The 20266-nt window shown below is 51.9% G+C and overlaps 1 protein-coding gene across 1 annotated transcript in view; it reads left to right on the forward strand.

Moving 5' to 3' along the window:
* Window positions 1-3577: 3577 nt before the first annotated feature.
* The window catches only part of pigk (phosphatidylinositol glycan anchor biosynthesis, class K), a 124751-nt gene continuing 108062 nt past the window's right edge, over window positions 3578-20266 (forward strand). The window contains exons 1-3 of the mRNA XM_038793759.1: window positions 3578-3729; window positions 15667-15720; window positions 17740-17831. Coding sequence (XP_038649687.1) covers window positions 3622-3729; window positions 15667-15720; window positions 17740-17831 — 254 coding nt within the window. The 5' untranslated portion in view covers window positions 3578-3621. The remainder of the gene's footprint in view (window positions 3730-15666; window positions 15721-17739; window positions 17832-20266) is intronic.

Here is a 20266-nt window from a genome sequence, read left to right on the forward strand (position 1 = left end):
ATCTCAGTGTAATAAAGCCTCGATTACATTCTACTCTCCTGTGCGTGATTGATGGTGCATCAGCTTTCTTGTCTAGGAAGAAGGTAGACATTAGAGCTATTTTCTCTGTGCTAGATTCCAAGGGGAATAGAATGATTGAGACAGAGGATATTAATAGGGTATTTAAAAGCTGACTCACATAAAACGCGTCAGTAAGGGGGTGCACTAGTACACACGGAGCGTTTATTCTGATGATAGGGGATTCATTACTTCGGGGAACAAGTCGGCAATTTTTCTGTTGCAGAAAGGTTTTCCAGCCTTTTCTTTTGGCAATTTTCCTGTCACAGGCATGACTCCAGGATGGTGTGTTGCTTCCCTGGGGGCAGGATCAGGGATGTCACTGAACGTCAGCAGGGCATCCTAAAGGGGGAGGGTGAAAAGTCTGAGGTTGTGGTACGTGTTGGTACCAATGATATATGGGTAGAATGAAGGATGAGGTCCTGCATCAAGAATTTAGGGAGTGAGGCAGCAGATTAAAAAGCAGGAGCTGAAAGGTTGTAATCTCTGGATTACACCCGGTGCCGTGTGCCCACAACAAATTGGAGGAAAGGGCAGACGAATGTGTGGCTCAAGAGTTGGTGCAGGAGGGAAGATTTTTGATTCCTGGATCACTGAGAACCTTCTGGGGAAAGTGGGACCTGTACAAGTGGGACGGACTGTCCCCAAAATAGAGTGGGACCAACATCTTTGCAGGTGGGTTTGTTAGTGCTGTTTGGAGGAGTTTAAACTAGTTTGGCATGGGGAGGGGGTCACAGAATGTTAGTCCAATAGGGACACAGCATAATATAGTAAAGGCGAGCGGCGCAGTGGTTAGCACTGCAGTCTCACGGCACCAAGGTCCCAGGTTCGATCCCGGCTCTGGGTCACTCTCCGTGTGGAGTTTGCACATTCTCCCCGTGTTTGAGTGGGTTTCGCCCCCAAAACCAAAGATGTGCAGCGTAGGTGGATTGAACATGCTAAATTGCCCCTTAATTGGAAAAAATGAATTGGGTACTCCAAATTTGAAAAAAAAAATAGGATCCAAGGGAATTCAGCCATGTTGTATCCCAATGGAGCAAGGTGTGGCTGGATGGCCTCTACTTAATTGCTGGGTGTATTGTAGGTGAGACTGATGAGTTAAGAGTAAGGATTGACAAGTGGAATTGTGATATTGTTGTCAACACAGAGATTTGGTTGAGGGAGGGGCAGGACTGGCAACTCAACATGCCAGCGTACTGGACCTTCATGTGATACAGGGAAGGGTGTAAAAGAGGAGGTGGTGTGGCATTATTAATTAGGGAGTCAGTTACTGCAGTGAGGTGAGATGATATCTTGGAAGGGTCTTCAAATGAAGCTTTGTGGATAGATCTTAGGAATAAAAAGGTGGCAGTCACATTGCTTGGAACACTCCCCAAAACTCCCTGTCAGTGGGCATAGAGGAGCTGATATGTAGACAATTCACTGAGGTGTGTAAACATAATAGGATAAGTATATTAGGTGATTTCAACTTCCCTGACTTTAATTGGGATAGCCATTGCGTTTCTTGAAATATATTCAGGAGAGCTTTTTATGTCAATATGTAGAAGGTCCAACAAGGGAAGGCACAGATCTCGATCTGGTTCTGGGGGACAAAGCCGGACAGAGGGTCAGTGGTTTTGAGGAGACCTGAGGAAATAATTTTTGACCCAGAGGGAGCTGGAAATATGGAATGCACCATCTGAAATGGTGGTCCCTTGAACATAAGAACTAGGAGCAGGAGTAGGCCATCTGGCCCCTCGAGCCTGCTCCACCGTTCAATGAGATCATGGCTGATCTTTTGTGGACTCAGCTCTATTTAAGAAACATACTAGGGGGGGGGCAGCACGGTGGCCTAGTGGTTAGCACAACCGCCTCACGGCGCTGAGGTCCCAGGTTCGATCCCGGCTCTGGGTCACTGTCTGTGTGGAGTTTGCACATTCTCCCCGTGTCTGCGTGGGTTTCGCCCCCACAACCCAAAAATGTGCAGAGTAGGTGGATTGGCCACGCTAAATTGCCCCTTAATTAGAAAAAATAATTGGCTAATCTAAATTTATAATAAAAAAAAACATACTAGGGGGAAGCATGCTGGAATGGATTGGCCATTTTAACCAGGTTAAAATATTCGGGCCCTGATCAATCTTCCAATTTCTGTCCTGATTGGTCCTGCTAAAGGTCAGCAAGGATTACTGGATGCCATCTAGATCTTGCTGCGTGCAGACATAGGTGGGCAGAGGATCCTCATTATCAGAGCAGTTGCAAATGGATCTGAAATCTCTCAAAGATATTAAAAAAAGAAATTTTGAGTACCCAATTCATTTTTTCCAATTAAGGGGCAATTTAGCATGATCAATCCACCTACCCTGCACATCTTTGGGTTGTGGGGGCGAAAACCAGGCAGACACTGGGAGAATGTGCAAACTCCACACGGACAGTGGAAATCTCCTAAAGATGATCACACCGCACAACGTACTTTGAAGCCCGCTGACTGTTAACGTAGGCAAAACTATTCTCATTTGGTAGTTGCACACAAAACACAGAAAGCTTGCTGGCAGAGCAAGCAATTAGCAAATGGTACGTTAACTGCTAGGGATTGGAGAATAAGAGTCAAGATGTCTCGGTGCCATTTTATAGAGCCTCCGTGTGATCACAGCTGGACTATTGTGTATCGTTTTAGACTCTTTACCGATGGAATCTTGCATTTAACATGGAGAAAGGACCGTAACAAAGGTTCACTCAGCTGATTTCTGGGATGAGAGGGTTTTTCCTCGGAGGTGACATTGGGCCACATTGGTGGAAGCCACCTGTCTTGTAAGACAATGGTTAACACCGTGGTGGTCATAAGCGTCTCCTTGTGTGACTCAGACGTCCCACTCTGGCATGGCAGTCTCTGCCACATTTGCTGCGGGGGAAGGGGCTGAGAAGGTGCTTCCCCCTTTTCCCGGACTGTCTCCTTGGCCAGCTGAGCTTCTCGTTTCTGCTCGCTTCTCTCAATGCCCTTGCAAACAGGGCAGCCTCAAAGTCATCACAGCCATCAGAAAGCAGCCGCCAATGTCAATGCCCACCCTCCTCGTGTCTTGGTTTGCAGGTGTCCATGTCGCGGAGGAATGGGCACCCGGGAGCTTGTGACCCAATGGCTAGTTCGCCGTAGCGAGATGTGTTTGGGTATATGGCTAGTATCGGGTCTGATGAATACGGGCCAAGCTGGTCATTGGCATCAATCTCGACGCGTCACTGTGCCATGTGAGCAGAGATGGTCCATTTAAGCTGCTGGAGAAAATTGGCTGCCTGCCTGAGCTGCTCAATGTCATCTCCTGTTTCCATGGCCACCTGATGGTGAAGATCACACTGGGGCAATAATCAAACGTTTTGAGACCTCTGGTGGGGTCAGGCTCAAAAATATTGCCTCGTGAAAGCTTTGTTATGAATAATTGGTGGACACAGTGAAGATGTTTGATTGTTAATGGTGTCCTGCAGCCTGTGGAGTGGAACCGATGAGACGGGCATCGGGCGGGCAGCCGGAACCTTTGTTTGGAGGACCGGTGGCGGCCGGACGTTGGGAGGGCGACGGTCCCACTTCCGGCAAAGATGGCGGCGCCCAGAGCCGGCTTCGGGCCGCCGCTCGTTTTCTGGAGCCTGGGTATCTTTTTGAGCCTTCTGGCCGGCCGCGGCGCGTCCGGGGCGGAAGGGGTGCAGGTGAGGAGGCGCCGCGGGGGTTGGCCCTGGCGGAGAGGCGAGCCTGCGGGCGGGTAGTGAGAGTTCCCGGGCCTGGGGGTGAAGTGAGGCAGGATTTTGAGCTTTGGTTGTTCTCAGCCTGGCCCAGCTCGGGGCTGGGCTATCTCTCAGCTTCGGGGTGGAGAGACTGTTGATCACCCATCCCGGGTCTCGGAGAGTGGAAGGGGGCGGCGATGCACCATGTAGCCGAATAGCCCCGCCCCTTCTGCTTTACCCGTGCCAGTAACAACCCAGGGAACAGCCGTCTCCCGCCAACACCTCTGACTTTGATTAACAACATGATGGCGACCAGATGGTCAGTTTTGTGTCATGTTGATTGAGGGGCCAACATCAGCCAGGACACCTGGAGGACTCACCTGCTGTTCTTTGAAATACTGCCATGGAATCTTTTGCATCCATCCGAGCAGATGGGGCCTCGGTTTTAACGTCTCATCTGGAAGACATTGCAGTTGCCCCTTCAGTCACGCACTGCTGGGTCAACCTTGATTTTTGTGCTCAAACCCTGTGCTGGGACTGGAACCTAGCACCTTGTGGTTTGGGGTGGGGGGTGCGAACAACTGAGCCATAGTTGACAGACATGGAGAGCGGTGAGAGCGCCTCTTAGGAGGAATAGGCAGAGTTGGATTAATTTCACCAGATGTGACCTTGGGTTTGATGAGGTTAGTTGTCTTGAAGCAAAATTTGGCAAGTCTGTGTGATGAGCTAGGCACAGTTTTTTTAATAATCTTTATTAGTGCCACAAGTAGGCTTTCTTTAACACTGCAATGAAGTTACTGTGAAAATTCCCCAGTCGCCACCCTCCGCCTGTTCCACACAGACATGGGTAGAATGTGCAGACTCTGCACAGACAGTGACCCAAGCTGGAAATTGAACACAGGTCCCTGGCGCTGTGAAGAAACAGTGCTAACCACTGTGCTACCATGCCACCCTCTACCAGGAGTGAGCAGAATATTTACATTTAAAACGGAGTTGAGGTGAAACTACTGCTCCCAAAGGGTTGTGAATCTGGAATTCACTACCCCAGAGTGTGGTGGACTGTGAGTAAATTTAAGGAGGAGTTAGACAGATTTTTAATTGGTAATGGATTGAAGGGTTATGGAGAGTGGGCAGGATGGAGTTAAGGCCAGAATGAGATCATCCATGATCGGATGGCGGAGCGGAGTCTATGAGTCAAATGGTCTAATTCTGCTCCTATATCTTATGAACTTATAAAAATGCAGTTTAGTGCAACAAGTAGGAAGCGGAGCTCAGAAATATTTATCCTTTCATCCATGCCTTGTTAATGTGCGGGAAACATGAAAAATTCTTAAAGGGCTTGACTGCCATGGCTGGAGAGTATAGAACTAGCGTGTGTAGTCTCAGAATAAGGATCCAACCATTTTGGATTTGGATATTGTTTATTGTCACGTGTACTGAGGTACAGTGAAAAGCATTTTCCTGCGAGCAGCTCAACAGATCATTAAGTACATGAAAAGAAAAGGAAATAAAAGAAAATACATAATAGGGCAACGCAAGGTACACAATGTAATTACATAACACCGGCATCGGGTGACGCAAACAGGGGTGTAGTGTTAATGAGGTCAGTCCATAAGAGAGTCGTTTAGGAGTCTGGTAACGGCGGGGAAGAAGCTGTTTTTGAGTCGACCGTTGTCTCAGACTTTTGTATCTTCTGCCCGATGGAAGCAGTTGGAAGAGTGAGTAAGCCGGATGGGAGGGGTCTTTGATCATGCTGCCCGCTTTCTCCAGAGGTGTAGATGGAGTCAATGTTGGGAGGTGGGTTTGTGTGATGGACTGGGCTGTGTTCATGACTCTCTGAAGTTTCTTGCGGTCTTGGACTGAGCAGTTGCCATACTAGGCTGTGATGCAGCCAGATAGGATGCTTTCTATGGTGCATCTGTAAAAGTTAGGAAGAGTTAATGTGGACATGCTGAATTTCCTTTGGACCAACATGAGAAATCTTACTGAGAGAATTGTGTTCAATGCAGGAATTGGGTGCTAATCGAAACAATGCAGGAAAGTGGAGAGGCATGATTGAACTAGCAGGCCCAAGGGGCCAAATGGCTTACTACTCTTCCTTAAGTTCTTAAAACACTTAGATTCTTCATCCTTCATTTGGATATGGGTGTCTCTAAAGGACATTGGTGAGCCAGATGGGTTTTTGCAACAATTGATAGTTGTTGATGGTACCATTACTGCAACTAGCTTTATGTCCCAGAATTATTCATTGAATTTAACTTCTATGGTGACATTTGAACCCATGTACCTGGAGCATTGACCTAGGCTTCTGGATTACCCGGTCACTTTAGATGAAGTGGTCACTCCAATGAATCAAAGTCTTGCTCCTAATTCTTAAAAAAAAAAAAATTTTGAGTATCCAATTAATTTTTTCCAATGAAGGGGCAATTTAGCACATCCTGCACATCTTTTGGGTTGTGGGGGTAAACCCAGGCAAACACGGGGAGAATGTGCAAACTCCACACAGACAGTGACCCAGAGCTGGGATCGAACCTGGGACCTCGGCGCCGTGAGGCAACCATGCTAACCACTTGCGCCACCATGCTGCCCTTTGCTCCTAATTCTTATGTTTGTCTCGGCTTTCATCTGATTTCTTACACCCATGTGTCCGCCTTGATCCTTTGTTTGTCTGACAATGGCCATCCATGGAACCTCCCACTCTCTATTCCGGAGGCCCCCCCCCCTCGGCTTTACTCTCTCAACTTCCTTGACAGAATTGACAGAAACTTTGGGAGTCTGCACATATGCCAAACAAGGCAAAACTCTAAAAGTTGCTGCAAATGATTTTTCACTTCCGCAGAAGGCATGCTCTTGAGGCTCCCCACCTCTCACTAGTGGAGATTTGGTGAGACTTTCCATTTCTACACTGCAGTCATGTGGCAAAAATCCTTGGAAAAAGTTGCACCTTGTAGAATGGAGTAAGTTCATGATTAAATATGGCTGAAAAACATGTTACCAAATGCTGTTATCTTGCATTCATCAAGACAAATGCAAGAATGCCAAATTTCAAAAAAATTCTAACATTTTTATGTTGCAGGAGAAAAGGTGCTGATTGGCAGAGTCACTGCCACGGATATGGCATTGGGAGCTTCTCAAGCTCTTGTGGAAATCAAAAAGCCACAAGGTCATAATCGTTGCTAAATAGTCTTAACTGATCCCGAAAAGCTAGTTTTGTATTTGTGGAGTGTCAAATTTCTCTGTGGTGATAAATTCAGAAATTACATATTTAAAACTGTTATCTTTATTTTATCTTCTTTCTGAATCCAATTGTCATTTATTTAGCCATCTAAAATTTCAAGTAAACCGTTTTGGTGCTTTTAACATCCTGCTTTCCTGTCTGTGTGAATACTTAATTATGATTGGCTGCTTCCCTTGTTGGAATCGCTGCTGCTGGATGCTTGTGGGTCCCTTTGACTTGGTGCCAGATTTCAACTGTCAATATAGAGGGACGATGTACCTCATAGAAATCACGAGATTTTTGTGGGCAGTTTTACTTGAAACCAGAGGTGAATGCGTCGCTTTGCTACTGACTGCAAAATCCACCCGTGGTGTTAGTGCAGGAATTGTTTTGCTCTGGAATTTCCTCCCTAAAACTGTCCCCACAGCTCACTTCTCCTTTTGAAATAGAGTGACAATTCCCCTTTGAAAGATATTATTGACTCTGCTTCCATTGCGCCTTCACATTTCTACCATAGATACGTTTAAAAAAAAAATAAGTGGCAGAAGCAAGATAAAGGCAATTTCTGATCTGTTCAGCTGTTTTGTTTCAAATTCATTCTTGGGACGTGGGTGTTGCGGGCGAGGCCAGCATTTACTGCTCTCAAGAAGATGGCGGTGTCGTTTTTCTTGACATGTGGATTGTCTTCCCATTTCAGAGGGCCCACTGCTGTGGGCCTTTAGGTATAGGTCAGGCCAGGCAAGGGTGGCAGAGCTGCAGACTAACCCAGTGCCCTATGCTGTTCTTGCTCATGTCATATTTGCTTTGTTCCGCGCTGTAACCAATTACTTATTTGTCGATGTACTGTGTACTTTTTCACATTCAGTGTAACTATCAACTATTCTTTTTGTCTACTGTGTACGTTTCCTTGGCCGCAGAAAAATACTTTTCACTGTACTTCGGCACATGTGACACTAAAAATCAAATCAATCAATCGAATCAAAATAATCAAAAGTTCAAAATTCCCAGCTCCACCAAGATTGGGGCAGCACGATAGCACAGTGGTTAGCACAGTTGCTTCACAGCTCCAGGGTCGCAGGTTCGATTCCCGGCTTGGGTCACTGTCTGTCTGTCTGTGCGGAGTCTGCACGTTCTCCCCGTGTCTGCGTGGGTTACCTCCGGGAGCTCTGGTTCCTCCCACGTCCAAAGATGTGCAGGTTAGGTAGATTGGCCGTGCTAAATTACCCTTAGTGTCCAAAAAATGTTAAGTGGGGGTTACGGGGATAGGGTAGATATGTAGGGTACCCTTTGTAAGAGCTGGTGCAGACTCGATGGGCCGAATGGCCTCCTGCACTGTAAATTCTATGATTCTATGATCATCTGGAAAGGAAGGAAGTGCAGGGTTGGAGGAGCAAGGTGGGGAAATGGCACTCTGTCATTGCCCAGTGTGGAGACTACAATGGGTCTAAAGCCGGCTCCTATGCTGGAACAGTTCTGTGAAGTTAGTTCATCCCCCCCCCCCCCCCCCCCTCCTCACCCGCCATCTCCCCTCTCCTTCACACCTGCCCCTCCCTCCCCCTCCTTTACTCCTGCCCATCTCCCCCCTCCCTCCCCCTCCTTTACTCCTGCCCATCTCCCCCCTCTTTCACTCCTGCCCATCTTCCCCCCCATCTCCACACCCGCCATCTCCCCCCTTCACACCCACCCCCCTCCCCCCTCCTTCACACCAGCCCACCTCTCCCCCTCCTTCACACCCACCCCCCTCCTTCACACCAGCCCACCTCTCCTCCTCCTTCACACCAGCCCACCTCTCCTCCTCCTTCACACCCACCTCCCTCCCCCCTCCTTCACACCAGCCCACCTCTCCCCCTCCTTCACACCCACCTCCCTCCCCCCTCCTTCACACCAGCCCACCTCTCCTCCTCCTTCACACCCACCTCCCTCCCCCCTCCTTCACACCAGCCCACCTCTCCTCCTCCTTCACACCCACCTCCCTCCCCCCTCCTTCACACCAGCCCACCTCTCCTCCTCCTTCACACCCGCCCACCTCTCCTCCTCCTTCACACCAGCCCACCTCTCCTCCTCCTTCACACCCACCTCCCTCCCCCCTCCTTCACACCAGCCCACCTCTCCCCCTCCTTCACACCCACCCCCCCTCCTCCTTCACACCCACCCCCCTCCCCCCTCCTTCACACCATCCCACCTCTCCTCCTTCACACCCACCTCCCTCCCCCTCCTTCACACCAGCCCACCTCTCCCCCTCCTTCACACCCGCCCACCTCTCCCCCTCCTTCACACCCGCCCACCACTCCCCCCTCCTTCACACCCGCCCACCTCTTCCCCCTCCTTCACACCCGCCTACCTCTCCCCCCCCCTTCACACCCGCCCACCCCTCCCCCTCCTTCATACCCGCCCACCTCTCCCCCTCCTTCACACCAGCCCCCCTCCCCCTCCTTCACACCAGCCCCCCTCCCCCCTCCTTCACACCCGCCCACCTCTCCCCCTCTTGCACACACGCCCACCTCTCCCCCTCTTGCACACACGCCCACCTCTCCCCCTCCTTCACACCCGCCCACCTCTCCCCTCCTTCACACCCACCTCCCTCCCCCCTCCTTCACACCCGCCCACCTCTCCCCCTCCTTCACACCCGCCCACCTCTCCCCCTCCTTCACACCAGCTCCCCTCCCCCCTCCTTCACACCCGCCCACCTCTCCCCCTCCTTCACACCAGCCCACCTCTCCCCCTCCTTCACACCCGCCCACCTCTCCCCCTCCTTCACACCCGCCCACCTCTCCCCCTCCTTCACACCAGCCCACCTCTCCCCCTCCTTCACACCAGCCCACCTCTCCCCCTCCTTCACACCCGCCCACCTCTCCCCCTCCTTCACACCCGCCACCTCTCCCCCTCCTTCACACCCGCCCACCTCTCCCCCTCCTTCACAACCCGCCCACCTCTCCCCCTCCTTCACACCCGCCCCCCTCTCCCCTCCTTCACACCCGCCCACCTCTCCCCCTCCTTCACACCCGCCCACCTCTCCCCCTCCTTCACACCCGCCCACCTCTCCCCCTCCTTCACACCCGCCACCTCTCCCCCTCCTTCACACCCAGCCCCCTCTCCCCCTCCTTCACACCCACCCCCCTCCCCCCTCCTTCACACCCGCCCACCTCTCCCCCTCCTTCACACCCACCCCCTCCCCCCCCTTCACACCCGCCCACCTCTCCCCCTCCTTCACACCCAGCCCCCTCTTCCCCTCCTTCACACCCACCCCCCTCCCCCCTCCTTCACACCCGCCCACCTTTCCCCCTCCTTCACACCCACCCCCCTCCCCCCTCCTTCACACCCGCCCACCTCTCCCCCCTCCTTCATAACCGCCCACCTCTCCCCCTCCTTCACACCCGTCCACCTCTCCCCCTCCTTCACACCCAGCCCCCTCTCCCCCTCCTTCACACCCGCCCACCTCTCCCCCCTCCTTCACACCCACCCCCCTCCCCCCTCCTTCACACCCGCCCACCTCTCCCCCTCCTTCACACCCAGCCCCCTCTCCCCCTCCTTCACACCCGCCCACCTCTCCCCCTCCTTCATAACCGCCCACCTCTCCCCCTCCTTCACACCCGCCCACCTCTCCCCCTCTTTCACACCCAGCCCCCTCTCCCCCTCCTTCACACCCACCCCCCTCCCCCCCTCCTTCACACCCGCCCACCTCTCCCCCCTCCTTCACACCCCGCCCACCTCTCCCCCTCCTTCACACCCGCCCACCTCTCCCCCTCCTTCACACCCGCCCACCTCTCCTCCTCCTTCACACCCGCCCACCTCTCCCCCTCCTTCACACCCGCCCACCTCTCCCCCTCCTTCACACCCGCCCACCTCTCCCCCTCCTTCACACCCACCCCCTCCTTCACACCAGCCCACTTCTCCCCCTCCTTCACACCCACCCCCTCCCCCCTCCTTCACACCAGCCCACCTCTCCCCCTCCTTCACACTTGTCCCCCTCCCCCCCCCCCCCTCCTTCACACCTGCCCCTCTCCCCCCTCCTTTACTCCTGCCCATCTCCTCCCTTCGCACCTGGCCATATCCCCCCTCCCCCCTCCTTCACACTTGCCCATCTCACCCCTCCTTCTCACCCGGTCATCATCCCCCCCCCTCCCCACCCCCCTGCCCCTTCACACCTGTCCCTCTCCAGGCTACATAGAGATAAACTGTTTCCACTGGCGGAATGATCCGGAACCCAAGAGCAAGACTTAATATGTGACATGGGGAAAAGCTTTTCACACAGTGAGTGGTTCTGATCTGGAATGCACGGCCTGGACGTGTGCTGGAGGCCAATTTAACGGAGGCTTTCGAGGGGGGGAGGGGGTGGGGGGGGGTGGATCATTATCTGAAGAGAAAAGAATTTGCAGAGTTGGGGGTTGGGGTGGATGGGGCTAGGTAAGTTGCTCTTTCAGACAGTCGGACACAAGGGGCTGAATGGCCTTCTATTGTGCTGTAACTGCTAAAAGAGTATTTCCCCACGGATGTCTGTTCTTGCATTCCTTTAGAATTGGACTCTAGATTCTATTCCCTCTCCTCATTCGCCTGACCAAAATGAGCCACTGCACACTTCTCACGTTTGATTTCACCTGCCCATTTCACCGGGCTGAAGATAGCTCCTGTATCAAAATAAAAATAATTAACAGGAATTCTAATCTGGCGAAAGGGGGATGTGCAGGATACTGGAATGGCCCCAGAATGAAGAGATTATGTCTAACAGGAAGGATTCAGTAGGCTGGGATAATGTTTTCTCTCGAAAAGAGCCAACAGCATGTGAACCGAGCGAGATCTTCGAGATTATGAAAGGATTTGATAGGGTGGACATAAAGAAGATGTTTCCACTTGCGGGTGAGACAGCGTCACCGTCATTGTCTCCATGGCAACACCTCGGCCAATCCGGGTCAACTTGCCAGCCAATCAGCACTCTTTTCTCGGGTAGCTTAAATCGCTGTGTTTGTTTTGAAATTTGGAATTCTTTCATTTGTCCTGATGAGTGTAAGATGAAAAGTTTCAGCAGCATCTCTCTTTTCAGCAATATTCGAGTCCTGTACGACCACTGTTTGTCTATTTTCTAAGATCAAATGCAGAAGTATGGAGTGGGGAGGGTGGGTGGCTGTGAACTCAGCAGAACCCACAAGAGGTGATGCGAGAGAGAGGGCATAATCGGTCTATAGGATCGCGAGGGCATAATCGGTCTATAGGATCGAGAGGGCGTAATCGGTCTATAGAATCGAGAGGGCGTAATCGGTCTATAGGATCGAGAGGGCTTAATCGGTCTATAGGATCGAGAGGGCGTAATCGGTCTATAGGATCGAGAGGGCGTAATCGGTCTATAGGATCGAGAGGGCTTAATCGGTCTATAGGATCGAGAGGGCGTACAATCTATATGATCGAGAGGGCTTAATCGGTCTATAGGATCGAGAGGGCATACAATCTATATGATCGAGAGGGCTTAATCGGTCTATAGGATCGAGAGGGCATACAATCTATAGGATCGAGAGGGCGTAATCAGTCTATAGGATCGAGAGGGCATACAATCTATAGGATCGAGAGGGCTTAATCGGTCCATAGGGTTGAGGAGCAGAGAGCAGCAACACACTACATCAAGAGTTGACCCGAACTGGCGCATGCAGGTTTTAGCTGTGAGAAAAGCCTTTGTCATGGTTAAATCACAGCCAGATGCATGTTAGTGAGTTTGTCTGAATCCATTCCCATCTCCAGCTGCAGCCAAATCTTTGATTGCTGGAACCATCAAGCTCAGAGGCCTGGCAATGCTCAGCTTGACCGTGACCTGAAGCCTAAGTAGCTGCATCCTGTCGGTTTGGAAGCTGTGTCTTTCATTCATTTATGTTAAGTCTTTAAGGAAATAAAGTTGCTTGTCTGGAATTCTCCTGGGGTTATTTCAGTCCAAGAGCTCCAGATGGTATGATTCAGATAACTGTGAAGGGTCTCGGTGCACTGCTTTCTCTGGACATGAATGTATGTTACTCCAATCAGAAGGGAAGACAATTTAGTGTGTGTGTGTGGTGATCTGCCTGTCTCGCTCTTTCTCTCCCACTGCCTGTCTCTCTCTCTCTTTCTCTCCCGCTCTGCCTGTCTCGCTCTTTCCCTCCCGCTCTGCCTGTCTCTCTCTTTCCCTCCCGCTCTGCCTCTCTTTCTCTCCCGCTCTGCCTGTCTCTCTTTCTCTCCCGCTCTGCCTGTCTCTCTCTCTCTCTCTCTCCCGCTCTGCCTGTCTCTCTCTTTCGCTCCCGCTCTGCCTGTCTCTCTCTTTCCCTCCCGCTCTGCCTGTCTCTCTCTCTCTTTCGCTCCCGCTCTGCCTGTCTCTCTCTCTCCCGCTCTGCCTGTCTCTCTCTCTTTCGCTCCCGCTCTGCCTCTCTCTCTCTTTCTCTCCCGCTCTGCCTGTCTCTCTCTCTTTCGCTCCCGCTCTGCCTGTCTCTCTCTCTCCTGCTCTGCTTGTCTCTCTCTCTTTCTCTCCCGCTCTGCCTGTCTCTCTCTCTCTCTCTCCCGCTCTGCCTGTCTCTCTCTCTCTCTCTCTCTCCCTCCCTGCCTGTCTCTCTCTCTCTCTCTCTCCCTCCCTGCCTGTCTCTCTCTCTCCCGCTCTGCCTGTATCTCTTTTTCTCCATCTCTGCCTGTCTCTCTCTCTCCCGCTCTGCCTGTCTCTCTCTCTCTTTCTCTCCCGCTCTGCCTATCTCTCTCTCTCTTTCTCTCCCGCTCTGCCTGTCTCTCTCTCTCCCGCTCTCGATGTCTCTCTCTCTCCCGCTCTCGATGTCTCTCTCTCTCCCGCTCTCGATGTCTCTCTCTCTCCCGCTCTGCCTGTCTCTCTCTCTCCCGCTCTGCCTGTCTCTCTCTCTCCCTCCCTGCCTGTCTCTCTCTCTCCCTCCCTGCCTGTCTCTCTCTCTCTCTCCCTCCCTGCCTGTCTCTCTCTCTCTCTCTCCCTCCCTGCCTGTCTCTCTCTCTCTCTCTCCCTCCCTGCCTGTCTCTCTCTCTCCCTCCCTGCCTGTCTCTCTCTCTCTCTCTCTCCCGCTCTGCCTGTCTCTCTCTCTCTTTCTCTCCCACTCTGCCTGTCTCTCTCTCTCTTTCTCTCCCGCTCTGCCTGTCTCTCTCTCTCTTTCTCTCCCGCTCTGCCTGTCTCTCTCTCTCCCGCTCTGCCTGCCTCTCTCTCTTTCTCTCCCGCTCTGCCTGTCTCTCTCTTTCTCTCCCGCTCTGCCTGTCTCTCTCTTTCTCTCCCGCTCTGCCTGTCTCTCTCTCTCCCTTTCTCCCGCTCTGCCTGTCTCTCTCTCTCTTTCTCCCGCTCTGCCTGTCTCTCTTTCTCTCCCGCTCTGCCTGTCTCTCTCTCTCTTTCTCCCGCTCTGCTTGTCTCTCTCTCTTTCTCTCCCGCTCTGCCTGTCTCTCTCTCTCTCTTCCGCTCTGCCTGTCTCTCTCTCTCTTTCTCTCCCGCTCTGCCTGTCTCTCTCTCTCTCTCTCTTTCTCTCCCGCTCTGCCTGTCTCTCTCTCTCTCTTTCTCTCCCGCTCTGCCTGTCTCTCTCTCTCTTTCTCTCCCGCTCTGCCTGTCTCTCTCTTTCTCTCCCGCTCTGCCTGTCTCTCTCTCTCTCTTTCTCTCCCGCTCTGCCTGTCTCTCTCTCTCTCTCTTTCTCTCCCGCTCTGCCTGTCTCTCTCTCTCTTTCTCTCCCGCTCTGCCTGTCTCTCTCTTTCTCTCCCGCTCTGCCTGTCTCTCTCTCTCTCTTTCTCCCGCTCTGCCTGTCTCTCTCTCTCTCTTTCTCCCGCTCTGCCTGTCTCTCTCTCTCTTTCTCTCCCGCTCTGCCTGTCTCTCTCTCTCTTTCTCTCCCGCTCTGCCTGTCTCTCTCTCTCTTTCTCCTGCTCTGCCTGTCTCTCTCTCTCTCTCTTTCTCTCCCGCTCTGCCTGTCTCTCTCTCTCTTTCCCTCCCGCTCTGCCTGTCTCTCTCTCTCTTTCTCTCCCGCTCTGCCTGTCTCTCTCTCTCTTTCTCTTCCGCTCTGTCTGTCTCTCTCTCTCTGTTTTTCTCCCGCTCTGCCTGTCTCTCTCTCTCTCTTTCTCTCCCGCTCTGTCTGTATGAGTGTGTGTGTGTGTCTGTCTCTCTCTCTCTCTCTCCTCTCCCCCACAACAACGCGTGCTCTGCCCGTGTCTGAGACAGAGTGTGTCCGTGTGCCTGTTGCACTCTCTCCGCTTCCAGTGCTGTCTTGCTTGTGAAGCCTAATGTCCACCCAGTACCTCTGAAACCATTCAAAATTCTTTCTTATAACTGTAGAGTACCCAATTTATTTTTCCAATTAAGGGGTCAATTTAGCGTGGCCAATCCACCTACCCTGCACATCTGGGTTGTGCAGGTGAAATGCACCCAGACACTGGGAGAATGTGCAACTCCACAGTGACCCTGGGCCGGGATTGAATCCGGGTCCTCGGCGCTGTGTGGCAGCAGTGCTAACCACTGCGCCACTGTGCTGCCCTGGAAATTCCTATTCTGGTCTGATCTTAAGCTAACACAGGTGTGATTGCTCCGTCGCTCAACTCTACATAAGTGTCAGGGTCCCTCGAAACTTAAATGAAAGTAACTTTCAAAAGTTCAGATTGAAACACAAACATCTGACTAAGAAGCAAATGCTAAAATAAACAGAAGCAAACAAACTGCAAGTCCTGTTCAGAATATTTCCTAATGTGTACCTATTGTGTTTTTGTTCATACAGACTCGAGTAAAGCAGTTCCTCACAAGTGGTCACACAAACAATTGGGCTGTTCTGGTGAGATTGTACAAGACACTATGAAGCTCACAATAGTTTTCCACCGGTTGATAGAGCATGTCCTCATCGCTCGGCTGCCTCCTACTTGGTGTCGGTTTCCTAAAAATGCACGATTGAAATGTTCACCCCTGTCCCCCCCCTCTATCTCTACCACCTCCTCCAGCCCTACAATCCACTGATAACTGTGCTCCTCCGATTCTGGCCTCTTCTGCTACCCCAATTTCTTGCACCCCATCTTCAGCTGCCAAGCCTCTTAAGGTTTAGAACTCCTGCCTCAGATCTCACTGGTTCCCAACGTCTCTCTTATGTAAGCTGCTTCTTAAAATGTAGCTCTTTGACCGTACTAATGACTGCACAGTGTTCAGTGCCATTCACAACATCTCCGATACATTCAGCAAGACCTGGACAACATTCAGGTTGGGCTGATGTGTGATGGAGTGCCACTTAAGTGCCGGACAAAGACCATCTCCCAGCAAGAGCAAATCTAACCGTCTCCCCAGTACATTCAATGGCATTAACATCGCTAAATCCCCCACCGTCAACATCCTGAGGGTTACCATTGACGGGAAACTGACCCGGACTAGTCATAAATACAGCAGCTCCAAGAACAGGTCAGAGGCTGGGACTCCTGTGACAAGTATCTCACCTCCTGACTCCCCGAAGCCTGTCCGCCATCTACAGGACACAAGTAAGAAGTGAGATGGAATACTCTTTCCCCTTTCTGTAGATGAGGGCCGTTTCAACACCACTCAAGAAACTTGACACAATCCAGGGAAAAGCAGCTCTCTTGATTGATGGTCCATCCATCAGATTAAACAGTCACCTCCTTGCACTAGCGACGTACAGCGGCAGCCGTGTGTATCACCTTCAGGGTGCACTACAGCAACTCGCTCCTTCGGCAGCACCTTCCCAGTTAATGTTTTCCAATTATGGGGCAATTTAGCGTGACCAATCCGCCTACCTTGCACATCTTTGGGTTGTGGGGGCGAAACCCACACAAACACGGGGAGAATGTGCAAACTCCACACGGACAGTGACCCAGAGCCGGGATCGAACCTGGGACCTCGGGGCCGTGAGGCAGCAGTGCTAACCACTGCGTCACCGTGCTGCCCTCGACAGCATCTTCCGAATCCACGACCTTGACCACCGAGAGGGACAAGGGCAGCAGGCGCACGGGAACACCACCACTTTGAAGTTCCCCTCTGAGCTGAATCTCATCCTGACTTCAAACTATATCATTCCTTCATTGTCACTGGGTCAAACACCTGGAGATCCCTTGCTATGAACTTTTTGTGCCTACACCATATGGACTCCAGCAGTTCAAGAAGGCGGCTCACCATGACCTTCGCACGGGCAGTTAGAAACAGTGAATAAATGCTGGTCTAGCCAGCGATGTTCCCATCCCATGATTGGAACAATATCTCCTTATGTGGTTTGGTGTCGAGTTTTGTTTGATAGCACACCTGTAAAACCCCTGGAAACATTTTAATCCATGAAAGGGGCTACATTAAATAAACGTTGTTGGATAAGGTGACTGATGTTAGTGTTGGGGTATGTAGGACTGTCTGATCCCAGCACCTGCTGTCCACCTCTGCTACTCGCTGGTCAAGCGGAATGCTCCGAAGCAGAGAAAACATGTCTGCTAAAACCAAACTCGGGTAGGGGAGCAGCAGGAGGAGATCTAAAGCTCCCTCTACATTGCTCCATTGAGTGCTTCCAGTTCAGGTGTAGCACAGTTCAGGTATGAAGCTGCCTCTATACAGCCTCAACCTCTTTCTCTGATGCCCTGACCGAGTGAGAGGTATCTGAGCAGTAAACAAGTGGGCATCTGAACGATAAATTTAAGTGGTCCGACTGGGGTGCCTCATCCAGCTGGTCTCTGAAATGTCTTGTTGATCATTCTGCAATTATTGCAGGAGAAGGAATTTGCTGCACGGCATTATTGCACCTTGTCACAACAGGATGGCCAGCCTGTGATGTGCCGTTAATTGTTCTGCTCTTCTGGTTTCTACTCCCAAGGTGTGCACGTCCAGGTTCTGGTTCAACTATCGTCATGTTGCCAATACGCTGTCAATTTATAGAAGCGTCAAGAGACTGGGCATCCCAGACAGGTAAGGAAAGACTGCAGAAGGTCACAAAGTGCCCACCTTGTTCTTCAGTCCGTGGAGCCCTGGAGGGGAAAGATGTGATGAGGACAGAAACCTGACGGAGCTTTAAAGGCACCGCGCCAGCTGGTGTTGATGTGATAGCTTTCCTGTTCATTAACGTTGCTTACGGAGTGCTCGCTTTACTTAAAAGCAAGTTCATTATTTTCACTTTACACATTGCCTTTCGACACTGCGGGAAGCCCCTGTGGGTTTTGCAGTCAGTGAAGTGTGCAACGGGATAAATGACCTGTCGTCCCTTCTTGTGATGTGGGTGAGGGATGACTATTAGCCACGGCACCAAGGGGAACGTCTCCTGCTTCTCTTTGAAATGGTGCCACAACGTTTTTAACATCCAGCTGAAAGGACAGATGGATTCAGGTCAACAATTCATCTGAAAGATGCAGCGCTGCACTTGAGTGTTGACCTAGATTTTGTGCTCAAGCCTCCAAGAAGTGGGCACTTGAAAGGCACTAATTGCACCTAACAGTGGTTCAGAGTAGGTGCTGTATTTTAAGATGTTCTGCCAGTTGCGTTAAGGCACAATATAAACACAAATGCTTTCTTCATTTTTACCCGAGAGGTTTTAGCCAATTCTTTTCCCCCTCTCCCTCCCTCTCTGTGCACCCCTCCCTGAACGATTTGAATCCACTGCGGGGCTACAATCGCTCTCCCAAGTGGTCATTCTTCCATGTGTGTGCTCTGATGGAAAATAAGAAGTCTTACAACACCAGGTTAAAGTCTAACAGGTTTGTTTCAAATCACTAGCTTTCGGATCTACCTCTTGGGCTGAGAGGTGGCAAATGGAGTTTAATGCAGAAAAGTGTGATTCATTTTGGAAGGAATAACAGGAAGACAGAGTGCTGGGCTAATGGGAAGATTCTTGGTAGTGTGGATGAGCAGAGAGATCTCAGTGTCCATGTACATAGATCCCTGAAAGTTGCCACCCAGGTTGAGAGGGTTGTTAAGAAGGCGTACGGTGTGTTAGCTTTTATTGGTAGAGGGATTGTGTTTCGGGGCCATGAGGTCATGTTGCAGTTGTACAAAACTCTGGTGCGGCCGCATTTGGAGTATTGTGTGCAGTTCTGGTCGCCACATTATAGGAAGGACGTGGAAGCTTTGGAAAGGGTGCAGAGGAGATTTACCAGGATGTTGCCTGGTATGGAGGGAAGATCTTGGGCACGATTCTCCCAACGGGAGACTGAGTGCCGACGCCGGAGTGAAACCCGGAGTCGGAGGCCGCTCCTCGCCCCCTATTCCCCCCCCCCCCCCTCCCCCGGGGGCTAGGAGCGGCGGCGCGTGAATCCAGAGCGCCTGGCCTCGCCGCTTGCGTCAAAGCGGCGCGCCGGGAATGACGTGGCCGGCGGCGCCGAAGTGACGTCAGCCGCGCATGCGCTGGTTGGCTGGCTCCAACCCGCACATGCGCGGTTGCCGTCTTCTCCTCCGCTGCCCCGCAAGACATGGCGGCTTGATCTTGCGGGGCGGCGGAGGGAAAAGAGTGCGACGTTTACAGAAGCCGGCCCGACGATCGGTGGGCACCGATCGCTGCCGAGACATCTGCTGAGCAGGCCCGTGGTGCTCGATCCTCCCTCCGCCCCCCACAGGCCCCACACTCACCTGTCGCGCGCTGTTCACGCCGGCAGCGACCAGGTGTGATTGGCGCCGGCGTGAGCCGGTTGGGTTCGGCAGGCGGCCTGTCGAAAAACCCGACACGCCATTTGGGGGGGGGGAGAGAATAGCGGGGGTGTGCCAGGGCGGCGTGGCGTGATTCGCCTGGCCCTCCCGTGATTCCCCCACCCGGCGTGGGGTGCGGAGAATCGCGCCCCTTATGAGGGAAGGCTGAGGGACTTGAGTCTGTTTTCGTTAGAGAGAAGAAGATTAAGAGGTGACTTAATTGAGGCATACAAGATGATCAGAGGATTAGATAGGGTGGACAGTGAGAGCCTTTTTCCTCGAATGGTGATGTCTAGCACGAGGGGACATAGCTTTAAATTGAGGGGAGATAGATATTGGACAGATGTCAGAGGTAGGTTCTTTACTCAGAGAGTAGTAAGGGCGTGGAATGCCCTGCCTGCAACAGTAGTGGACTCGCCAACACTAAGGGCATTCAAATGGTCATTGGATAGGCATATGGACGATAAGGGAATAGTGTAGATGGGCTTTAGAGGGGTTTCACAGGTCGGCGCAACATCGAGGGCCCAAGGGCCTGTACTGCGCTGTAATGTTCTATGTTCATTCACCTGAGGAAGGAGCAGCGCTCCGAAAGTTAGTGATTCAAAACAAACCTGTTGGACTTTAACCTGGTGTTGTAAGACCTCTCACTGTGCTCACCCCAGTCCAACTCCGGCATCTCCACATCATGGCTGATGGAAAGTGTCAGCGGGCAGTTTGAATAATCTCGA

This window comes from Scyliorhinus canicula, chromosome 4 (assembly GCF_902713615.1).
Source record: "Scyliorhinus canicula chromosome 4, sScyCan1.1, whole genome shotgun sequence".
NCBI lineage: Eukaryota > Metazoa > Chordata > Chondrichthyes > Carcharhiniformes > Scyliorhinidae > Scyliorhinus > Scyliorhinus canicula.